General features: G+C 38.1%; 1 protein-coding gene and 1 non-coding gene across 2 annotated transcripts in view; both read right to left on the bottom strand.

The window, feature by feature from the left end:
* Positions 1–11,476, bottom strand: part of UBE2V2 (ubiquitin conjugating enzyme E2 V2) — a 31,209-nt gene extending 19,733 nt beyond the window's left edge. The window contains exon 1 of the mRNA XM_061995642.1: positions 11,386–11,476. Within this exon, the coding sequence (XP_061851626.1) occupies positions 11,386–11,401 (16 nt within the window). The 5' untranslated portion in view covers positions 11,402–11,476. The remainder of the gene's footprint in view (positions 1–11,385) is intronic.
* A 2,046-nt stretch (positions 11,477–13,522) lies between these two features.
* On the bottom strand, positions 13,523–13,595 carry TRNAA-AGC (transfer RNA alanine (anticodon AGC)). Its single transcript has one exon. It is a non-coding gene; the product is annotated as a tRNA-Ala (tRNA).
* Between the last annotated feature and the right edge of the window lie 7,924 nt (positions 13,596–21,519).

Here is a 21,519-nt window from a genome sequence, read left to right as displayed (position 1 = left end):
TGCTGCTGTGGAACTCAATCTGTAAATCAACCCAACCATGCACTACCAAACAGACTGTGGGCCTGCACTGAGAAAACTGTACTTTCATCAACTGGGTTTGATACATCTTGGTATTTCTTAACTGAAGCTTCCCCTTTCTTAGAATTACAGGTACATCACACTTTGAATTGCTTTTCAAGCAAGTTTTGATATACGTCAGTAAAATTCAAATTCCTAATCTGTATATCAGTAGTATTCAAAAATTACATTTACTATACATTCTTTTCCTCTGCTTTTCTTTAGCAAGTATGTCCTGAAGCAATGAAATTTGGTCAATAGGATGTTCTTCCTTAACAGTTTCAAGTTGAAAATGGAAAAGTACTAGGTTATCTTACATGGTGAAATGAAGGTATTTAGCAGCAATCTGTGGCCCCTACACACCAACCAGAGTAGCAAATAAGGTATTAAGCAACTGTAGCATGTATAGACGAAGCATCCACATAATGGTTCCACAAGAATATTCCAGTTATCACTGATTTTGTCTCACAAAGAGATGCATTTCTATGAATAATACAATACAGAAGGACTATTAAAGCCACTCAGTAAAGACAGATGACAGAAAAAGACAAAGGTAAAGAGACCTCAGAGCACTCTGTCCTTCAGATCAACAAGTGTCTTGTCATTACTGTCAGCAACTGGCAAAGCTGTAAGAAACAGCAGTTTAGATGTGCAGACCTGTGAAGCCTAGCCTAACCTAACTAAGCTTACCTGTGAAAAAACACCTAGGAATAAAAGTTCAAGAAGAAAAACAAGTCTGACATAATCAGGTAAAAATCCATTTCTATTTAAAATTAAAATCTGAAAAGAAACAAACAAAATATGACTATCTTTAGGAATTAATAACAAGGAGATATGTAGCAGGCTAAGTTCTCACATCTCAAGTAAACAGACGTACATCAATGAACATATATAAAGCAAATGGCCATTTATTCAATGTGTTCAATGATTATTGTAATTTAGTGCCAGTTTTGCTACAATTCTAAACAATAGAAAACTGCAGTCTCACAAGAACTAAAGAAGTTGCCTACACTCAATAGAGCTGTTAAGAACTGAACTCAATTCTTTGAAGTACTAACATTTTCTTACATATGTATATATATAAATATTTCTATCAAACATGATGTATTTCTCTACATAGGAGCTCTGTAACTGGTTAACTACTTCTGCCTTTTACAATATTATTTTTTTTTTAATTGAAAGCACACATGTTGGCAATTCTAGGAACTATACTGAAGTTCAAGTATGCCTTTCATCAGGTTTTGTGTCTTGATTTTTTTCTTAGAAGACATCATTTCAGAAGAACATTTCCCAGCAGAAGCAAAAAAAAAGCAAAGTGTTAAAGTTATAAACCTCCATCTCAAAAGCTATCTTTTGGTTACAGCTAACTAAAGTAATATTCCTTTTCAAAAATCACATCGCCAATAATTTATATTTATTTCACCTAAATGAAACCTTACATTTGTTGGTATCTTAACAGACACAGCTCAGAACCTAAAGTTAGGCTGCATGAAAACAACTTCCATGGGAAGTTCCTCTGTATTTGAGTCTAGCCACAGTCATAAACTATGTTAATATAGCAGAAGCCTCAGCTACTTATTGCAACCCAACACGTACATTTTGGCTGAGGGAAAAAAGTCTGGAGGGGTGTAGGAGTATTTATGCCTTTTGGGTAAGGCACAAACACTGATGTTTAAAAAACCAGTACTTTTATTTAAGAGAAAACACAGATTCATGTAAGCAGATTTTTTTCCCCTTACTTTCAATTTCATTACACACATTCATAACATTAGGACACTTGTCAGTTATCTACTAGCTACAATAACTGAAAACAATAAATTCTAAACATGTATGTTAGCCTGTTTTTTCAGTAGTAGTTCTAGATGCACTGCGTTAAAATTTGCATTTAACGTAACTTAAGCTGCTCCATCTCATCCTTTGGGTTCAGCTGTCAAATACAGTACAATAGGTCTTCAAAGGAAAATAGAACTTGCGTTATACTTACTTGCACATTTAGAGGCAAGCAAACTAACTCAGAAAGGAAAGGCTGGAAGGACAAGTACATTCCACCACCTGTGAGCTACCACAATCAAGGCTAAGCCCACTTCAGATGCATTTGGTGGTATCCAATTCCCTCATTAACTTTCACATATATCTTACCAGCTGCACTGACAAAACACAGAAAGTAATATACAGTGACAGCCTTACACAGAAGCAGAGATAGTAATGCCAGCTTGCCTTACAAGACCTAGGCCTACATTTCAATTTTAATTTTTTTTTACAAAGTGTATTTAGATACCAAATCATAATAAAGCTTTCAATATATGAACAATATTAAAGTTGATTTAGCTTGGGGGGTGGATGGGAAGAAATTGATTTCTAAAGATCTAGGCAGTAATAACTGGGATGTCACAAACACATATCTGATTCACAAACATGTTAAAAAGGCTTAAACCACTATCTTGATGCTGGAGTAAGACATCTCAGCAGATTAAAACTGCAAAAGTTACACCAGTTTATTCAATGTGTTTTAGCTGCTGTTGCTTTCACACAGAGTGACGATACCTCAAACTTGAGTTTTCCAGCAGTGAGCCTTCCAAAAGGGTAACATCATAGGAAAAAGTCTGTACACTTTTAAGTTTTACGAATTACAGTCTTAGGTGTGAGAAATGACTAGAAGAACAAAGAGCTCTATTATCAAGGCCTCTTCACTTGAGAAGGCCTCCCTTCTTTTCTCTTATCCTGCCTCTTAAGTAACCAGAAGAAAGTGAGCTAACTGCTACTAGTACTTTAGAGTTCTACTCATTCTGTTGCATAATTCACTGGACTTAGTGAAGGCAGCCAGCATTCCTCCTCTGATGCTCAATATCCTTCACAAAAATATTACATGTACTTAGTTTCTGTTCATTTCTAACCATGCTCATGGCTACTCTTCTCTGCCCTCCTTCCCTTCTCCTCAGTGACAGTGGGTGTCATCCCTTCCCCCTTACCGACCTTTCTCAAAAGAGCAGTAGATAGTGGCAGTCGCATTTCCCTCTGATTTATCTGAGCTGCTCCACCCTCTGACAGGCATTCATAGAGAAGCCATTTCTCACAAATGCCTTAAAGTTTTTCCTATTCTGCCCCATGTCTCCTTACCAAAGTTAATTCCTCACAGTAAACCTCCATTCCCCATCTCCTACAGTTCAACTTCCAAATGTTCTCTTCACTCTACTGATTTATGTAGCAACAACAGCCTAAACATCCTAAAGTTGTACACGATAAAGAAGTATGAGAGCCGTCATATGTATGTCAGTGAGTAGATGCACACAGAATAATTAAGACTAAATGACTGCATACAGAGAACATGATCCTGACCTGCAAGAAACTCCAACCAGACTCAACTTTGTTAGCAAGGATGCAACAACAGCTACACTTTGTTTCACTCTATTTTTGCATTTTTATGCAAATACCATCATCCTGAGTACCGCTGACACAAGAGTTACTAATGGTGCTTGTATAAATTACACTAATGAAGAAGTTTGCTCCACTACAGATACAAATGTTGGTAGACTACAAAACAGTGAAGGCATAAGCAAGCTCTCAGTGAGAAAAAAAAAAAAACCTTTAAAAGCTCTCACACAATAACTTTTAAGTAACTAAAATATCTCACCCAAAAAACCCTTCAAAAATATTTAATCACACCAATATAAAACTACAGTATAAAACCCACAAAATTAGATTGCAGTCCCAAAAGAAATTTGGTGTAGATTGTTTAAAATTAATTTTACAAATTTGTGTCAATATTTATCAGTCATAAATACAAATCAGACAACTTCTCAGTCTATTACATCCAAGTTTTTGTTATAAACAAGACCATTGTTAACTCGGAGTTTACTTGTCACATGTCTAGGTGTACCTATAGCTCATCAATTGACATCCAAGCTTCTTAAATGCAAGGGCTGATCATAGTTTAAAAGTTAACTCTCTAGAGGCAACCACCGAATGAAACACAGACATTAAATGGTTTAACTATCTTCCCATATGTTTCAGTGTATGAAACAACAGATTATGAAAAATGACACTCTGTGATGCTTAGCAATCTGTACATTTTATTACGATTTCAATTCGTACAAAACAATGCAAGGCATGAAGCCAATAAAGAGGGTTTAGAAAAGATACGTCACCTCAAAACCCACCTGCGATACTAACTGTGATTTACTAAGTCTGAGGAATCATGATTTTACCAGACAAAGAAATCTTTTCAATTTCTTTCCTTAGAAGCCAAAAAAAAAAAACAAAAAAAACCACCAAATGAAAACAAACTTGTTAAGTACAAATTAACCCCATCATTAAAAACTTAAGGCCTCATAAAGGCAAAAAAAGTAAAGGAAAGTTACAATGGCAGATAGGCTCAACTTTTTAAAGTTTTATTTAAAACCAGAGATTGTGTTGGCAGAGAGGAAAGAGATATCAAATATATACTTTTTAAGGTATCTTTTAAAGTATGATGACATTAAAAAAAAATCAGAAAAAGGGACTGGAGGAACAGTAAACTATCAGAACAAGCAGAGATTTGCTTTAATAGTAATATGTGTTACTCAGATAAGAGGAGGAGCATCAAGGATTTAGTTTAGTAAAGCCCTCAAGCTGTCTAAATGCTGTTACTAGTCATTGATTAGCAGACAGTTGTTCTAAGACTTGCTTGAAGGTGTTTTCCAACATGACTCTGCACTCACACTCCAAAGCATGAAAGACCTTGTATCTATGCAAAACAAAAAAACATCAACTATTATTCTTTCAGTTATAAGCACACACTTACAGATACAGTCAGCCAATCACCACATACTTAGTAAAAAGAACTAACATTACATTATTTTCCTACATTATTTTTGTGACAGTCATATTTGAGCCTATTTTCTATATGCCATGGTACTCAGAAGTCCAAATTATTTAATATTTACATGCTCACATGTTCCACTTCAATGAGAAGAAAGTTTACAACTTCTGCCTTGAAAAAGTTCTAAGTTACACAAACAAAACTGTATATTTTATTAAGACTATGTTGGTTTCCTGAGTGAAGGAGACTATTTTTATATGTATTAATAAAAATGTTTTTATTTACTCAAGCACATTGTAACTATAATTAACTTTTCAGAAAGAATAGTCAAAAACACAATCCAAGTAGGTGATTTTTTTTTTTTCTTTGTGCAGTTTAAATACATCTAATGCAATATTTTTTTAAAAGGAGATACTGACTCTATCTAATGTCAGACATAATATTTCTGGCTTTTTAAAAATTTCTTTGAAGCTTCCCATCCTTCTGAAATAAAGGATTAATTTAGAGCTCTGAAGTTCTAAGTGTTGAAGATTCTATTTGTCCAAAAACGCTACCTAGAAAGATTTAGTGCCACGTACTTAAAAGCATCACATATTTTTGAAACAGCTGCAAAACAGAAGCTCATGTTATTCAGAACCAGTCTGACAGCTTCACAGTCATAACGTTTTGCACTGATGTACTGATTTTATACAAAATAATGTTTGAATTACATTTAATTAATATCTTCCAAATGGTAAATACAAAGAGAAACATTCTTTTGGGCAAGACTGCATATAGCAAAATCTGAGTACTGCTTAAATCAAGACTATTTTTAACAATTTCCCCATAGCACGTTCTTGTCTTTCCACAATCTATGCTGAGGTTCCCACAGGCTAATTGAGCCAGCAAGGCAGCAAAACTTAAACGACACAAGTAGCTGAAGCTGATCTAAAATTGAAGTACAAGCTATAGTCTAGGAAAAAACAAATAAAAGCAGGAAGAGAGAGGAGTAAGAGATGGTCAACAAGATGAGGCTGAACAGTTAACACTCCCTTTGGAAAAATATTCCAAAAGGTAAAATAAACACTAAGAAATATTGATGTATTCCACTCCATCAACTACTCACAGGACTTGGAAATCCAGTTCTCAAACATAAGAAGCCTTCTCATTCAGGCTTAGATTTATAGTATGGACCATCTGCCTCCAACTGCTGAAAAGCGTATCTTCCTGAAAGTGTGTGTTGTATCTTCATCCAGGCTAATATTTTTCATGATGGTAGAGAACAGTTTAGATAATGGGCTTTAATACTAAGCCTGATATCCTTGAATTTCAAACAAACTCTTAAACAAGTAGATTACAAAGCAGGCTGCTTTTTTGTCTCAGAAGTAAGGTGTTCAGCCTGTGGGCATACTCTGTCAGCTACTGTGACAGAAAGATGTAAGTTAGGGCTTGTGTTGAAAGAGAGTTGTAAAATATCAGCAACAAAGACAGGAAAATGGTACAGGCAAAGCTCCGAGAAGAAACAGAGTATCTTGCCTATATACGCCACAAAGTTGGAAAGAACTGATGGTCTATATATAGTTTAAAAGTCAATTGTAAGTTACACTGTTCTCAACCCAGCTATAGCACAGCTTCACGCATGCTTTTAGCTTGCCAAGACGTTTTTAAGCAGGCAGAACAATCACAGTTGCAATTCCTTGTGCACAGGACAGTACAAGAAAATTCCCCAGAGTGCTTCCTGCCTCTCAGAATTTCTTTTGACTGATTACTTGCAACTTCAAGAAATCGGTGCTTACAGAGCTAACATAAAAACAGAGAATAAATTTTAAGGACTGTAAAATTTTAAACAACTTTTAAACTGACTTCTTGGATGGATTTTGGGTAAGTGAACAGCCAGATGGAAGCATAATAGAAAAAAGGAGAGGGAGTAATACATTCTTGAAGGTAAAACATACCAGATGAAAAATAGCCAGCTATTTCCTCCACAAGGCAAAAAAAGAGGGTAGAAATGGGCATACAACAGGTCAGAGGAAAAGAGAAGCCTATCTGTGGAGAGTTTAACATAGGTTTTCTAGATAGAAAGATTAAATTATTTCATCTCCTATATGGAAAAAACAGCATTTAAAACATTACTTCTACATCCCACTTAAGAATAAATTCCTTTATTACTCCTCTTAATAGCTCTTAATATACAGGAGTCTCCACAGGGTATGATCCATCAGCCTCTATCCCACTAAGCACAAAACAGACAGACATCTACTTGATTTGTAATAGAGAAGAGCTGCAAATGATTTGAGGGAAAGTATTACAAAACCCTCTCACATCATGGAATCTTTTTCAATGTTGAACTTTAAGGGAAAAAAAAACAAAACAAAAAAACCCACAAAAAAAAACAACAAACAAAAAACCAAGATAAGAAAAACCCCAACCACGGAAAGCTACAGTCAATCCTTGCTTCACAGCTCAGGGTGTTAGAACAAATTCAAGACCATTTCCAGCCCTTCATTTTTAGTATCAGCTTCCTTACAGCTGCAGTCATGCACACTTAGAACTGCTTTCACCACCACAAATGAAAATAGAAGTAAAACCATAATTAGGAAAACAAGACACTGACACTGAGCACTATGCCATTTCTATTTAAATCATCAATCATATATAAATTGAAATGGAAAGATACTTTGCATGGGCAATGTAAGTCACACAAACAAGTTGATTTGTCTTTCGAGTATCTGGAATTAGAAGTATGAATTTTACAGAAAAAAATACTTGTTTGGGATCTAGCTCTGGTCCTTCAAAGACATTACACACATTTTCCAAAAAGGTTGTCTGTGACTACACGTTAGAAGTAAATCAGAATCTCATTTATAATTGCAGACTGTAGATCAGTTGACTTTTTTTTCCCTCTGTGCAATTTCAGCAAACCAAAGGGAATTTTCATTAACTTAGCCCTGCTCACCCTCCCCCAAGCTACTCAAGCCCTCAGTTGAAGAGAAGGAGACAAAAGCTTTAGCAGGCCATAGTTAAAAGCACAGTATCAGACACTGCTGCCTTAATTCTTGTCTGTCTTTTCACAATAAGTTGCAACCACTTGGTTGCATTTTGATTGATATATCCATATTCTATACACATAATTTTAAGTAAAACACAAATTATGGAAATGCAGAAATTAATTCCTTTAAATGATGTTACTGATATCTTTCTCTCAAGTTACACAAGTGATTTTAAATTTCATGCTTTGGTAAATTATTTCTCTTAACTTGAAACTATGTTTAGTGACATCTGCTCTGTATTTTCAAAGAGATGAATAGAATGAATCTCCAGCTAAACAATATTGAATTGGCTGATTACATCAACAATAGCTGTTCTTTCTACTTGGTTCTTTCGAGACCTTCAGCAGTACTCACACAAAACAACCTAGGTCTAGCTTCAAGCAAAAGCTACAATATTGAAAGATCAAACTGTAGTTTACAAATGCAGGACATGCAATATCTACATGTAAAATTAGTTAATAACACTGATATACAGAGTTTCTTTGGCATACATTAAAGAACAGCTATTTTCAAACTAAATTATCTGTTGCTAAAGGCATGAAATCTTTTACATGATTGTTCAAAGGACGGATAAGCCCAGGAAAGGAACTTCTGGGATAAAATTAAGACAGTTGATCTGAGTAAAACTTTGCTGTTGACTTCCTTGGGGGTAGAATTTCATTCCTTCATGCAACCAAAACAATCATTTCTTTCTGAAATAAGTAAGGATTAAGTTGAACTTTTTTTAAGTAAGTAACTTTTTGAACTTTTAAAGTTGAACTATTTAATTTGCAAGAGCAAATTAAATACACATAGATAAGTAGAGTTAAATTTTATGTCTACAGCAAATCATTCACTTCCCTCCTCCACAAATGAGTATAACACAGCTTCCTAGCAAGAGTAGTTCTTCAGAGTAAAATCTTAAAAATCTATATGTTTGCATACTATGTGGAAAGAACAAAATGAACACATCCCCCACACACCCCAATAACCTATGCATGTGTTGTAGTTCAACCTCAGCCAGCAGCTAAGCAGCACATAGCCACTCACTCACTCCTCCTGAGGAAAATTGGGAAAAGCAGTGAAACTTGTGCATTCAGACGAGAACAGCTGAATAACTACAATTAAATAAAATATAATAATTATAATAATTTTTAAATGGTTTCGTTATTATTATTGTAATTAAACAAATATAACAAAAAGGGAGAGAAATAAAACCCAAGAAAAGATAGGTGATGCACAATAAAATTGTTCACCACCCGCTGACAGATGCTGAGACTGTCCCCAAGCAGCAATCTGCCCCTCCCCACTAACTCCTCCCAGTTTATATACCAGGCATGACGTCCTATGGTATGAAATAGCCCTTTGGCAGGTTCAGGTCAGCTGTCCTGGTCATGCTCCCTCCAAGCTTCTTGTGCACCTGCTTGCTGACAGAGCATGGGAAACTGAAAAGTCCTTGACTTAGGATAAGTGCTACTTAGCAACAACTAAAACATGAGTGTGTTATCGACATTATTCTGGCACTAAATCCAAAACACAGCACTGTATCAGCTACTAGGAAGGAAATTGACTCTGTCCCAGCTGAAACCAGGACAGCCTGTCAATAAAAAGCCAGCCGTATTTTCTCTACAGGAGCAAGCATTTTGCTTTAGAAACCACAACTAACTTTCCCGGCAGTTCCGTTGATGATTCTGTGTGTTCATTTTACTAAAATGATTTCACTTCTTCAACAGCGCATACATGCAGTACTAGCACTTCACACTGGAGCACATACACGTATGAGTAGTTTTCTACATCTACCACATTTTTTGTACTGTTAATGTGGCTATACTTCAGAGACAACAACCACAACTGTGAGTGTGTATAGGAGATTTTAAACTATTCCATGTAAGACTGTGAAGAGCATTTCTAGTATTAACACTAAGAAAGTTTAGCCAAAAAAAATTCTTCCTATGTTCTGTAGGAAGAAGATAGCTTTTTTTACTCTACAATGCTTTTAGTGATATTCTACACTAGTCAGACTGAATGGACTGTGACACCAAATGCCAATACTTGATACACATGACCTAACCCAACTTTATTTCCTGTGCATGACAGGATATCCCAGGCCAGAACCCAGACATAAGCTGAAATCTTTGGGAGTTGCTGCATACTAAAACTAATAATAAGATCCTTTTACCAGGAAGTAAATCAATAGATTTTAACAAAATAAAATGCAATAATCCACAGCCCACTAATATATCCGTTCTAGCTCAGTTTACCACAGGTAATAATGTATCTTTATGGACTGCTCTTTCACAGAGTTGCAAGTTGCAAGAGCTCTATGCCCCAGTTTGTTGTAACCTTATCAAATTCTACATCCCCAAAGTCACATTACCAAAAAATCTGCCCAAGCTCTCCTCACAGAATCAACAGTGAGGTACTGAAATAATTTCCAACACACAAAAGTTTCTTCTGTTTCATTACAGTCTCAATCCCTCAACGATCCTGTGTATTTGGAGCAGAAATAAATTTACCGTCAACATTCAGCCTATAGTCATGTCAGTTCATTCCTTTGTTTTGAGCTCTGTAAATCCCACTTATAAAGATCTAGTGGTGAGAGATGGGAAAATAAGGCCCTGAAGACTTCATCTTTCCGTACCAGGGAAAGGTCTTTTGCAAGCCTCTCGTTAAATCAAATTGAGGCAGTACAACTGTGTTCTTAAACTTCTGCATTTGATACTTGAAGCAATATTCTCACCCATTTCTTTGACATCTCCTTCCATAATCTTCTGTCATGCATATACTCAACACATGCTATACTGGTTACTGGTATTGGCCTGCTGGGATGACTTGCAGCTCTCTGCACTTCTGTTTGCATACATGAGAAACCCTTTGGCTCCAATATCAGTCTACTAAAGAATTGAAAAGATGCTTCACTCCTCTTCCTCATCATGCTGCAGTCACCACCAAACTGAAGTACCTTTGCCCCAAAACATAACACAGGCATGATGCCCTTTCCCCTGCATCATGAGGGGAAACAGACAATACTTTATTTTAGATACTACTAAACTATGACCTTCATATCCACCAGATGGTACCCTGGTACAAATCTTTATTATTTTTTTTTCCCCTGCATAATTTTTGCCAGCCTAATGACATCTTCTCCTTTCCCTAAATGCACACGCATCTATCCAATCCTGCCTCTCAGTAGATGAGTATTCTCTTCTCCAGCACCCCACGACGTTCACTGCAGAAACCGCAGCTCTTTCTCCCACTGTTCGCCCCTTAGGCCAGGCTCTCACAAGGCTGTCGCTGCCCTACAAACGGGAGGCACTGTGCCTGTAACATAACCTGGCCCGGAACCCCTGTAGCGTCCCTCTTCCCCCTGTCACAAGATAACTCCTCCCCACTCATGGTCGCTCCCGTCAGAGGCGGCTCGCCCACTCCTCCCCGAAAAGGAAGACCCCTCCGGCCCTTGCGGGAGCCCATCACCCCGCTTTCCCGCACCAGCCCAAGGCCCACCGAGCCCCCCTCACAGACCTGTGGATCCTGCCATCTTGTCCAAACCCCCCCCACCGGTCCGGGCCTGCACGCGACGCCCGTCACTTCCGCTTGACGCAGCGCGTCACTTCCCACGGGGCAACCGCAGCTCTAGAGCGAGGGGGCGGGGCTCGAGGCGCTGCGGGCGAGCCCCCTAGTCTCCGGCGGCGCTCTGGTCGCCCCCGGGAGCCAACGCCGAGCTCTGCCGAGCGCGTCTGCTGCCCGGGAACCGCTTCCGCGAGCCAGCACCTCGCCTGGATCTCGCTGGCAGGCAGGCTAAAGCGCCTTTTACGTCGTAGAAAGCCGGCGGAGCGAGGCCTGCGAGGGGCATCGGGCTTGGCAACGACGGGCTCGGCGACATCCGAGCGCCGGACAGAGCTCGCACGGATGTGAGGGAAACGTTCCTCAGGACTCCCTGACGATGCACCACAGGTTTCAGTTCTTCCACTGATTTCTATTTCCCAATACAAAGTTACTCCTTTACTTCTGTAACAGGAATAAGCAGGAGTTTCAGTATGTACATCAACAGAATCAGAAGTAAACTTGTCAAATACAGTGAAACCATTTCCTAAGCTGCACTTTAATGATCTCTGGAGCTTTCTGTTGTCACAACCCCATCCAAAGGATTCTTCTCTCTAGCCAATTCTATATCTCTTTTAGTGGAAATAGTAAGGATGCAGATTTTTCCTCCTCAAACAACACTGTAGATAATATTGTGGCCTTGAACAGAAAAAAGGCCACATGTTGTCCCCCTTTTCTTAGTCTTTGTGATCAAGAGCAAAAGAGATACTGTAGACCACTACACAAACCTTACCGACGATGATAATTCTGAATGTTGCAAGGAGAAGCAAAATACGTTTTTCTGGCCTGTGCTTCTATTCCCAGCAAAACTACAACCTGCCTGGCTCCACAATCAGAAAGGAGCACTACAGCCATCCACTGCCTGGGTGCTCACTTTTTGCAGAAGCGTTCATCCTTCTTTTTCAGGCAATTCTATGCTAACAATAGCTCACCCGTGTATCTTCTGAGACACAATACGAATGCAGCTGTAAGCTTACCAAACCAAAGCTGACCTTTATTCTGCGAAACTCTGAAAGCACGCAGCAGACTCCATAGTCCACCCACCCACTAGATGTAAGACCCACCTTATGGTTGGCAGCAACAAATTATTTCAATACTAATAGCAACCACAGGAAGTAAAGATAAAACATGGGCCAAAAGGGGGAACAAACCCCAAAAGCGTTAAGGTCACTGGCCTAGGTGAGGAATCCTGTGCTGAATAGCTCTTAACTCTCCAGTACATGGAGAGTACTAGAGAAATAAGCAAATTCAATTTCTAATCCATCCAGACAGAGGTTAATTTCTTTATTGTCTTGTACCTTAATTTGCAAACCAATTAATATTTTTTTTATTTCCTGATATCTATTTGATTTAATGTGTGTACTCCCAAGATCCTGATTGCACAAAGTCACTGCATTTACAGGAAGTACATTTTTCTCATTCCTTCATGCTGCCTCAACCTGGAAGTATGAGCAAGTAAGAAAATACGATCAGAATTTTTAAAAAATCTCATGAAAACTTAAAATGTGCAAGCATAGATTTACAGAGAAAACTTCCATGATATTTCACATTTGTGAAAATTCACAAGCAAAGGGGTAGCATCTTGCTACCAGGGGTAAGAGCTACAGAATATCCTAACCCACTGTTTCTAATAAATAGCCTACACAACTAAATTAAACTAAATTTCTCACATCAGAAATATAAAATTTTGTTCATTATGAACTACAATATCAAATATAAATGTAACTAATGAAGGAAATCACAAACCAAGGATTTAAGGGCACATGAAAAAAATCTCTCATTTAGTTTCCTCTATAATTTCTTCATGTAGTTTATTATTGTATAGTCAGTAAGTTTTGTTATTTCATGCAAAGACTATCTCTTTTCTCCATGTATGTAAAATAATCAACACATGATTTTGAAAAAAGAAAAAGCTTTAGAATGTATAAACTTTGTTTACCTTACAATTCTTTCAGGTTTCTTTGCACTATTATGGAAGACAAAGTAGGTGTAAATGGGAAGTGTTTTTAAACGCTGCCGTTTAGGTAATAATTAATTAAATCCTGAAAAGATACAGTGGAGAATGCGGGCATCGATCCCGCTACCTCTCGCATGCTAAGCGAGCGCTCTACCATTTGAGCTAATTCCCCCTCTGTAAAAAAAAAACACTCGAAACTTTTACTTATACGCTCTAAACTGAGAACTACAATGCAACCACAACTATAAATTCATTTTTTCTTGCCAAGTCATTCTTTCTACTCACCACCATCTAACTGCAACTCGTAGCAGGAATCATGTGATACATCTTTCAGCATGCACACTACTACTATTAATCTCTTTTATAACACAATTCTTTCTTTGTTAACTGTCAACACACAAGAAGCTCTCCAAAATACTGAGTTATTTACAAGGAACAAAACGTGTTACTGAAAAAAAACCCCATCTTTTATCTAACAACTGTTCCAAATTCAACAAGGAAACACATATTCTATCCAGTTTTCAAGGCATATGCATAAAAATCTGGTTCAAGAAATGTTTAGTGAGTGAAATATACGCTTCATTCAAAGAGTTTTATAAAAGCTTACACATATATGTGTATGTTTGTGTGTGTATATACATACATATCCTTTTGATAGGTGTCTGGCTTCTCTGGGGTGACAGAGGCAAGTGATATTAAAACATACCTGTATTTTATTTGTTACATTATTTTTCTTATTTATTGCCTCACCAAATGTACTTCCCTACAATTAATACAATACTTTTAAGAGCCTTAAAACAACGACTTTTTGAAAACTGAACATGCGCAAGCATGAGAAATGCTTGCGTGACTTGACACAGAGCATTGAGCCTACGTCACTGACACAGCAAATAATGACATACACTAATAGGCCATCTTCCACATTTTCATTTTTACCTTGCCTACAACAAGTATTCAGGTCAAAATGCAGATCTACAGAGATAGTTACCTATTACTACTACCAGCTCAACTAGTATACCTGGAAAAGGCTCCTGATTGCCCAATTCCTGCTTCTGATACTTGTTAGAAGGTTGGAAACTCTACACATGCCACCCTTGCCCACGGCCCCCGGGGCCCGGGTCCCGATGGCTAGCGCATGCGCAGTGCGCCTGCCCCGGGGCTCGTGCGCTTCCCCGCTGCTCCGCGCCTGCCCTCGGACCTCTGCGCCCCAGTCCGAGCCTTTGCCAGCAGTCCTGCAGTTCTCCTTCCTCGTGGACCAGCCCCTGCGGCCTGTCTTCTGATGCTCTCTGCCAGAATTTGCTTCCCTGGTTTCTCAGGACAGCCCTCCTTCCACAAACCCTTGCCTTTGGTGTTCCCAAATCTCTCTGCCAGCCACCCGCTTCTCTTCCATCTCCTCTTTGCTGCTGCCTTTCTTCCCTGAATCCAGCTCACAACCTGAACATGAAAAGAGGGGTGTGATCAAGAAGTCGGGAGAAGTACTAGACGGCTCTCAGCAGACAGCCTGAAACATGCTTCAAAACATGTTAGCTCAACCATGGTGTGAAGGAGTTTCTAACAAGTTGCACATGCATGTAGCTGATCAACCCAGGTTTTTTAACTCAACCAAACCCAGGCTGAGTACCACTTTACATCTTCCTACTGCTTAATATTGTAACAATGAAGATATCTCAGGGTATCTCTTTGAAATATAAGCTTGCTACCATGTATGAAGTGATGTACCCAGTAAGAGAATTGGGACTCTGCCTCTCCGTAGGGTGAGAGGAATTTAAAAACTGCCTGATTTGACATGGTAGCATACCCTCATACTCTTCTCCATACATTCTATGTACTCTTGTACAGCCCATAATCTACCATACGGTGATATTCTGACTGTTGCTTAAACATCTTTCACTTACAAAGTAGATTATTTTGTGTCCGCACCGCACCAGACAACGTCTCTTTACTAAATTAAGCAGCATTTCTTGCTCCACAGCAAAATGGGACACGTTACTTATCCATCAAGTCTCAGTCACACTAAGAGGAATCAAACCAGAACATGAGCGGCAATAAGATCATCACCTGACTGGTTTCTAACTGGTCTGGCTTGTTTTCATGTCCTCTTACAGGCTTCTATTTACATAGAGTCTGCTCCTTAATGTACATCAGCCCTGCCATGGGACAAATGGCTTGGAGCTACTCTACATACCCATCACTCTTTGGAACATGGCAACACAAAGTAGGAATAACTGAAATCAACCCGCTTCCTTTACTTTGTATAGCAGTTTTCACTCATTGCTTAACAAGCTTCAGCGCTGATTTGCTACAGATTTCCTGACGGTGCCAGCCACAAAAAAATAGGAAGAGGGGGAAAGAATAATAGTATTCAGAAAAAAACCACAGTTGTCAGCTCTAAAAGCACAAATGGTGCAAGTAAGAGTAATAACCAGAAATAAAGCTGCTCTGGATTTGTGGCCATCTGTAAGTTTAAGATATGACAAATACTTCTTTAAAAATAAACAAACAAAAAAAATCCTAGTCCTGCCTGAGTTAAAAGCAGCTTCTCTTTTTACGGGGAGTGAATGATCATGTATAGTTTTTTAATGTTTGTAGAATGTTTTAAAGATTAAAAACAGCATGAAACTGATATATTTGTAACACTTGTGAAGTAAGAATTTCTATTTGCCATATAAATAATCCATTTTTCTATGTCAGCAGCTAGAACATGCAGAGATGCTTCAGGATGTTGTCTGTGTTGAAAACACTAAGTAGAAAACACTATAGCTACCTGTCTCTTGAAAACTCTGTTTTTTTCCTGAAAGTTAATTAAAGCAATTGATCAACTACTAGTAACAAAGCCTAAGGAGACCCTAGGACCTAGACCCTCAGCTGCAAATAACTGTCCATAACTGTCAAATCAGACTTAAAAAAATTCAACCAGAAGTGAAGTCTTTGGGTAGTTACAGGGAAAGCTACAAATGCTGCAAACATATTTCTCACTTGTGGAAGCTATCTTATTGCAAGCACTTAATTTGTAGTATAAACTGTGATACAAAATCCAGCTCAAGTAACTTCTTTTTTTTCCATGTTATCATATTTATAAAGAACCAACTATCTTTGGACCCTGATCTGCACCTTATTGCACCTGCATACTTGATCATCGGTAGGAATTTAGAGTAAGGTAGCTAGCCAACACTAATTATTGCATCGTAAAGGTCAATCATTTTTAACAGTGATGACAAAGAGCATATTTAGATCAGGTGGTCCTGAGTAACTTCCTGTTTGGGCATTGTTATTCTAAAATAAAGGGTTGTTTTGGTTTTTTTTTTAAGTCACCTTTTATCTGCCTTTATCTTCAGAAAAGATAAAGCTTTCTTCACAGAAAGTTGTTTAGAGATGGCTATTATCAATTCAAAAGCTGCTATACTCTCAAGTGACTGGAAAACAATTAAAATTCTGCATTGATCTTGTTTCAGGTTGACTAATTTTTGGGACTCTTTAGCTTGGAGGAGTCTGAGGTGTGATCTCATTAATGTTAACAAATATGTAAAGGGCAGGTGTCAGGAGGATGGAGCCAGGCTCGTCTCAATTATGTCCAATTATAGGACAAGGGACAACAGGTACAAGCTGGAACATGGATAAAGAATGTTTCTTTCCAAAGAAACATAAGCAGAAATTTCTTCACTGTGAGGGTGATGGAGCACTGGAACAGGCTGCCCAGGTGGGTTGTGGAGTCTCCTTCTCTGGAGACATTCAAAACCCACCTGGATGAGTTCCTCTGTGACCTACTCTAGGTGGTCCTGTTCTGGTAAGGCGGTTGGACTTGATCTTTCGAGGTCCCTTCGAACCCTGTGATTCTGTGAAGCAGCTGTAATTTTACAACAGTTAGCAAAAGATGCACTCATGAGCTACAGAAAAGCATTTGCCATCAGAAATATAGCTCAGCTCTTGCTGAAATTTTTGCATTCCCATTTTTCCTTCTTTTACTTCCCTCTACCCTGAAAAGTATGTAGCAATATGCAAAGATGACAAGGTTACAAATGCACAGAATATAGGTTATTGCCAAAACTTCAGAGACTCCAAGGAACCAAGGAAGAAGAGTACAAGATGCATCAGCTTAGCCTGTACAATTTCATCAATCTTGCTAGCAGGATAAATTGAAGGTCGGTTTTCTCATCTTACAGAACTGTCTTTTCTTGCTAGCAGTTAACCTGATGCTTGGAGTCAAAGGTTCAGAGGCCAAGATTTTTTTTCTAAGACAGAAGAAGCTTTTACAGTTGCAAATGAGCCTTAAGTTTATAATCAAAGAAAAAAAATGTGACAGAGAAAGATACAGATCAAAATTATTTAAAAGTCGTGCTCTCAAGTGCTAGAAACTAGCAGGAATGTGGTTGTAAGGTAAGACTTTTGCCCTCCTTAAACACAAACCTGTATTTTACATATTTTTAATTAGTTTTTTCAACCTCCACCCTCAAAGCCATGCCTAGGATAATGCATGAGCATAAGCCTAATTATGAATTTACAGTCTCAAAAAAAAAAAAAAACTTTAGCCTTTTTTAAAGGTATACACACTCAGCTGTTATTCCTGCTATTTCCAGCCATTTTATTTGGGAAATCTAGGGCAAAATCCACTCCAACATTGCATTATCTCCTCGACAATAAGGAACACCAGAGCTAGGCCACAGGGTAGGATCACCATACAGGCAAGCCTTTTCTTTTGAGGACTTACCAGCCATTCTGATGATGGGACTAGGAGGACAGTGTTTCCCTGTTCACACCTCCCAGGTTAGCCTCATTAACACACCATCTCTATTGAAAGGAGGGAAAAAGGAAAACAAAAAAAAAAAGGGGGGGTGAGGCAGTTTCGGAGGAGAACGCGGCTGTTGTAGGTGGTGAAGGCTCACACAGGGCCGCAGAAGGTTCCAGCACTGAAGCAGAAGGCTTGGCAAGCTCCATGCCTGGGAAGGGATGAGGAAGGCCAGGCCCTGAGGGGGCAGGAAGGGGCGTGGAGGTGGTTGTCAATCAATCGCACTGAGACCATGGAGCGACAAAGCTGGCAGAGGTTTGTTTGTACTTTTTTACTTAGGGGGTTTCTGTTCGTGCTAGTTGTCTTACTGGTTGTCGTGAGTCTTGCGAAATCTAGTTTTGCAGTCATAGGGGTGCTTGCTTGAAGGAGGAGGTGTGATAGGTGGTGCTGCTCCTCGGGAGATGGGGTGGTGTATAAATTAAAGACAAGCTCTGAGATGTTCATGTGGACCCAAGTGATGGAATGGCAAACATACACTGAACTTGAGTGAGTTCTGTTTACCTTAAACACCTCTAGTGTTTGAACATTACAACCAAATATATGTTTCAGATCATTCTCTATAACCAGTTCCTTAGTTCTTTTTCTGGTTGGTTTGTTTGTATTGTTCTTAAAATCAATCTATTATTTTGTGGAAATTCTCATTTAGCATATAGGTAGTTCAGTTCCCTAGTAAAACCCACAGGATATAGAAATCTTAAACCTTCTTTACGTCTTCTAAACAAGGGAAATCTTCATGACTCTCACCTGTGAACTTTTGCAGCAAATGGGAAAGATGGTTATGCAAAAGGTAAACAAATTGTCATCATTGAAGGAGGGCATTGTACATGAGCCTTATGATGGTGAAACTTTTTTGGAACCTTTATTAAGTTGGTAGAGATATTAGGCCTTGCAGAAAAATGAGAGTAAGTCGTGAGGTGAATCTAGCATTTTTCCTAGAAAAGAAACCTGATAATATTGTATAATATAATCACATTAATAAATGACTTAGTGTTTCTCCTACTGAAACCAGACTGAAATCTTTGCTAATCTGGGATCCTTACAATTATCTGGACAAAAATTTAAAATCCATGGATGCTTTTTGCTCCATATTCCAACTTTCACCAAAAGTTTGAGATGTTACAGGCTGAAATCATGACACAGATTTTTGTGTGATCTAGGTGGAGATTGCAGAGAGTAGCATAGAATGATAGACTGATCTCATTTTAAGCTAAGCTGTGAGGTCACTGTGCACAACTGGTTAATACAAAGAATGTTTTTGTTTTGTACTTCTTACAAAAGCAGTGTATTTAATATGAACTATTTGAGCCTTTGCAATTTTCTGATGTGAATGCTAAGTAACTTTGGATGCCAGGTTACTTAGGATGTCTGGCTAAGCTGGTTGCTCATTTATTATTTGATCAATATTACTGAATGTTGTAATGATACATTCTCCAAGGTGGACTGCACTGCTTTTTCTTAAAAAAGGTAACAGCAGTAGCAAATATTACTAAAAGTAGCAACTCTAGGGTTTCTGTGGTTGGTTTTGCTGGGGCTTTTTAAAGCATGTGTTGTTCAGTGTTTTTAGTACAAAATGATGAATGATAGTCAAATGGAGGCAAAATTTTGTAAGCAAACAATAAAATCTTCAAAAATTCAAGTTTTATTCTTATTGTGGCCATTAAGAACAGAAATGGTTCTGGGATTCTGGAAGGAGGTTTCTTCTGACTCATGACATATCTGCTGTATGACTTTTTATGCGATTTACATTATTTTATTGGGTTTTTTTCTGTTGGGATTTGATGGCTCTTTGGTTTGTTGTTCGGTTGGAGGTTTTTTTCCAAAGGTGGGTGTTGATTTTGTTGCTCAATTCCATATTTTGATACTGTAAAATTATTTCTGAGGTCTAAAACAGATTTTCTTCAATGCTTTAAGTACAGATTTGGATACAGAACTGCAGATATAATTATTTTGTTCATTTTAATGCTAAATCTATCAACTTGAAGCTTAAGCTACTTAAAAGAATGAAATTAACGTTGTGCAGCCATCATTAGGTTATTTTAATGCTGCTTAATTTTTAGTTAGTTTTGGAGTTTGTTTCAAGTAAGTCTGCCTCTTTTTGCTGTGTTAAAGCCTTAGGACTTCCAGTGATTAGTAACAAATGTAAAAGTTTCATAGGCAGCAGAACTTGCCAGTTTGTGTGCTGTTTTAAGTCTGCTTGGGGCTTCCATTAATTAAGCTGTATAGATGTGCCTTTACCATTCAAAAGCTGGCATGATGAAACACTGTTCTTGCCTGGGCTGTGTTCATACAAGCCTAGTACAAACACCATGAGAAGGATTCTGTTTGTTTTACAACATAGGTGTTTTTAAGACTGGAAATTTTTATTTAGAAGGAACAGTAAGAAAAATTTTGAGAAAGACCAAACACAAATGAAAATCTGTAAGGTTTACAGTTGTTTGGCTTTGGTTTTGGGTTTTCTGTTTGTTTGTTTTAGTTGATTGTTGGTTTGGAAGATTTTTGTAATTGCTTTGAACTAAATAGGAAGCTTAGAGTTATATATTCCTGTTTGGAGGAAAATCATTTAGAACATTTTAGATCACGTATTTTTGTCAATGAAACAGAGAGCAGAAGGCATTCTAGCTGAAATGGTAAAACGTTGGGTGAAATTTTTAGTAATCAAGCCAACTCATGTAAAGCAAGTTTGTTTCTGGAGTGTACTGAAACACGTAGTACCATAACTGTGGTATAACTCTGAGTCACTTCTGAAAGTGGGATTTAGTCACTCTAGCATTCAAGAATGTTTTCCTCATAACTAAGTGCTGTGTTTCTAGTTGCTCTATGACTATGCAAAGAAACTTCTGGATGTGTCAGAGCTCTTGGTGCAAAAATCCAACTGTTTATGTGAAAACATCATAGAAAAAGTAACAAGCTTGCTTACTTTGCCAGATGTTCTGACTAGTAGGGCTTTGTGTCAGCCACTTGCTGGCATGTCTATGGTAACTGCAGAATAATTCTAGCTGTAAGATCTGAATATGTCTTCTACAAATTAATTTCAGATGCCTCTTTCCACATGGTTTGTGTTTTAGTAGAAGAGGGAGAAATGTTTTTTCCCCAAGCCATCTGTGAGTGAGGGAGCAGGTAAGCAATACTGGGGTTTGTTAGTGGTGAAGTATGTACAGGCCTCTTTGGTACAGAGATTTGAGGTTAGGTAAGTGTACCTCATCAGGTAGTGAGGGAGTGGCATCTTGGATGCTGCACCAGCATTTGGTAACTTCAGAAAGTGAGGTTAGCGTCAGTGATTTATAACTAATGGGAGAGCTAGCTTGTGAATTCT

The sequence above is a fragment of the Colius striatus genome, chromosome 4 (genome assembly GCF_028858725.1).
Source record: "Colius striatus isolate bColStr4 chromosome 4, bColStr4.1.hap1, whole genome shotgun sequence".
Classification (NCBI taxonomy): Eukaryota; Metazoa; Chordata; class Aves; order Coliiformes; family Coliidae; genus Colius; species Colius striatus.
The sequence above is the reverse complement of the archived record's forward strand: the minus strand, read 5'-3'. Positions and strand labels throughout refer to the sequence as shown.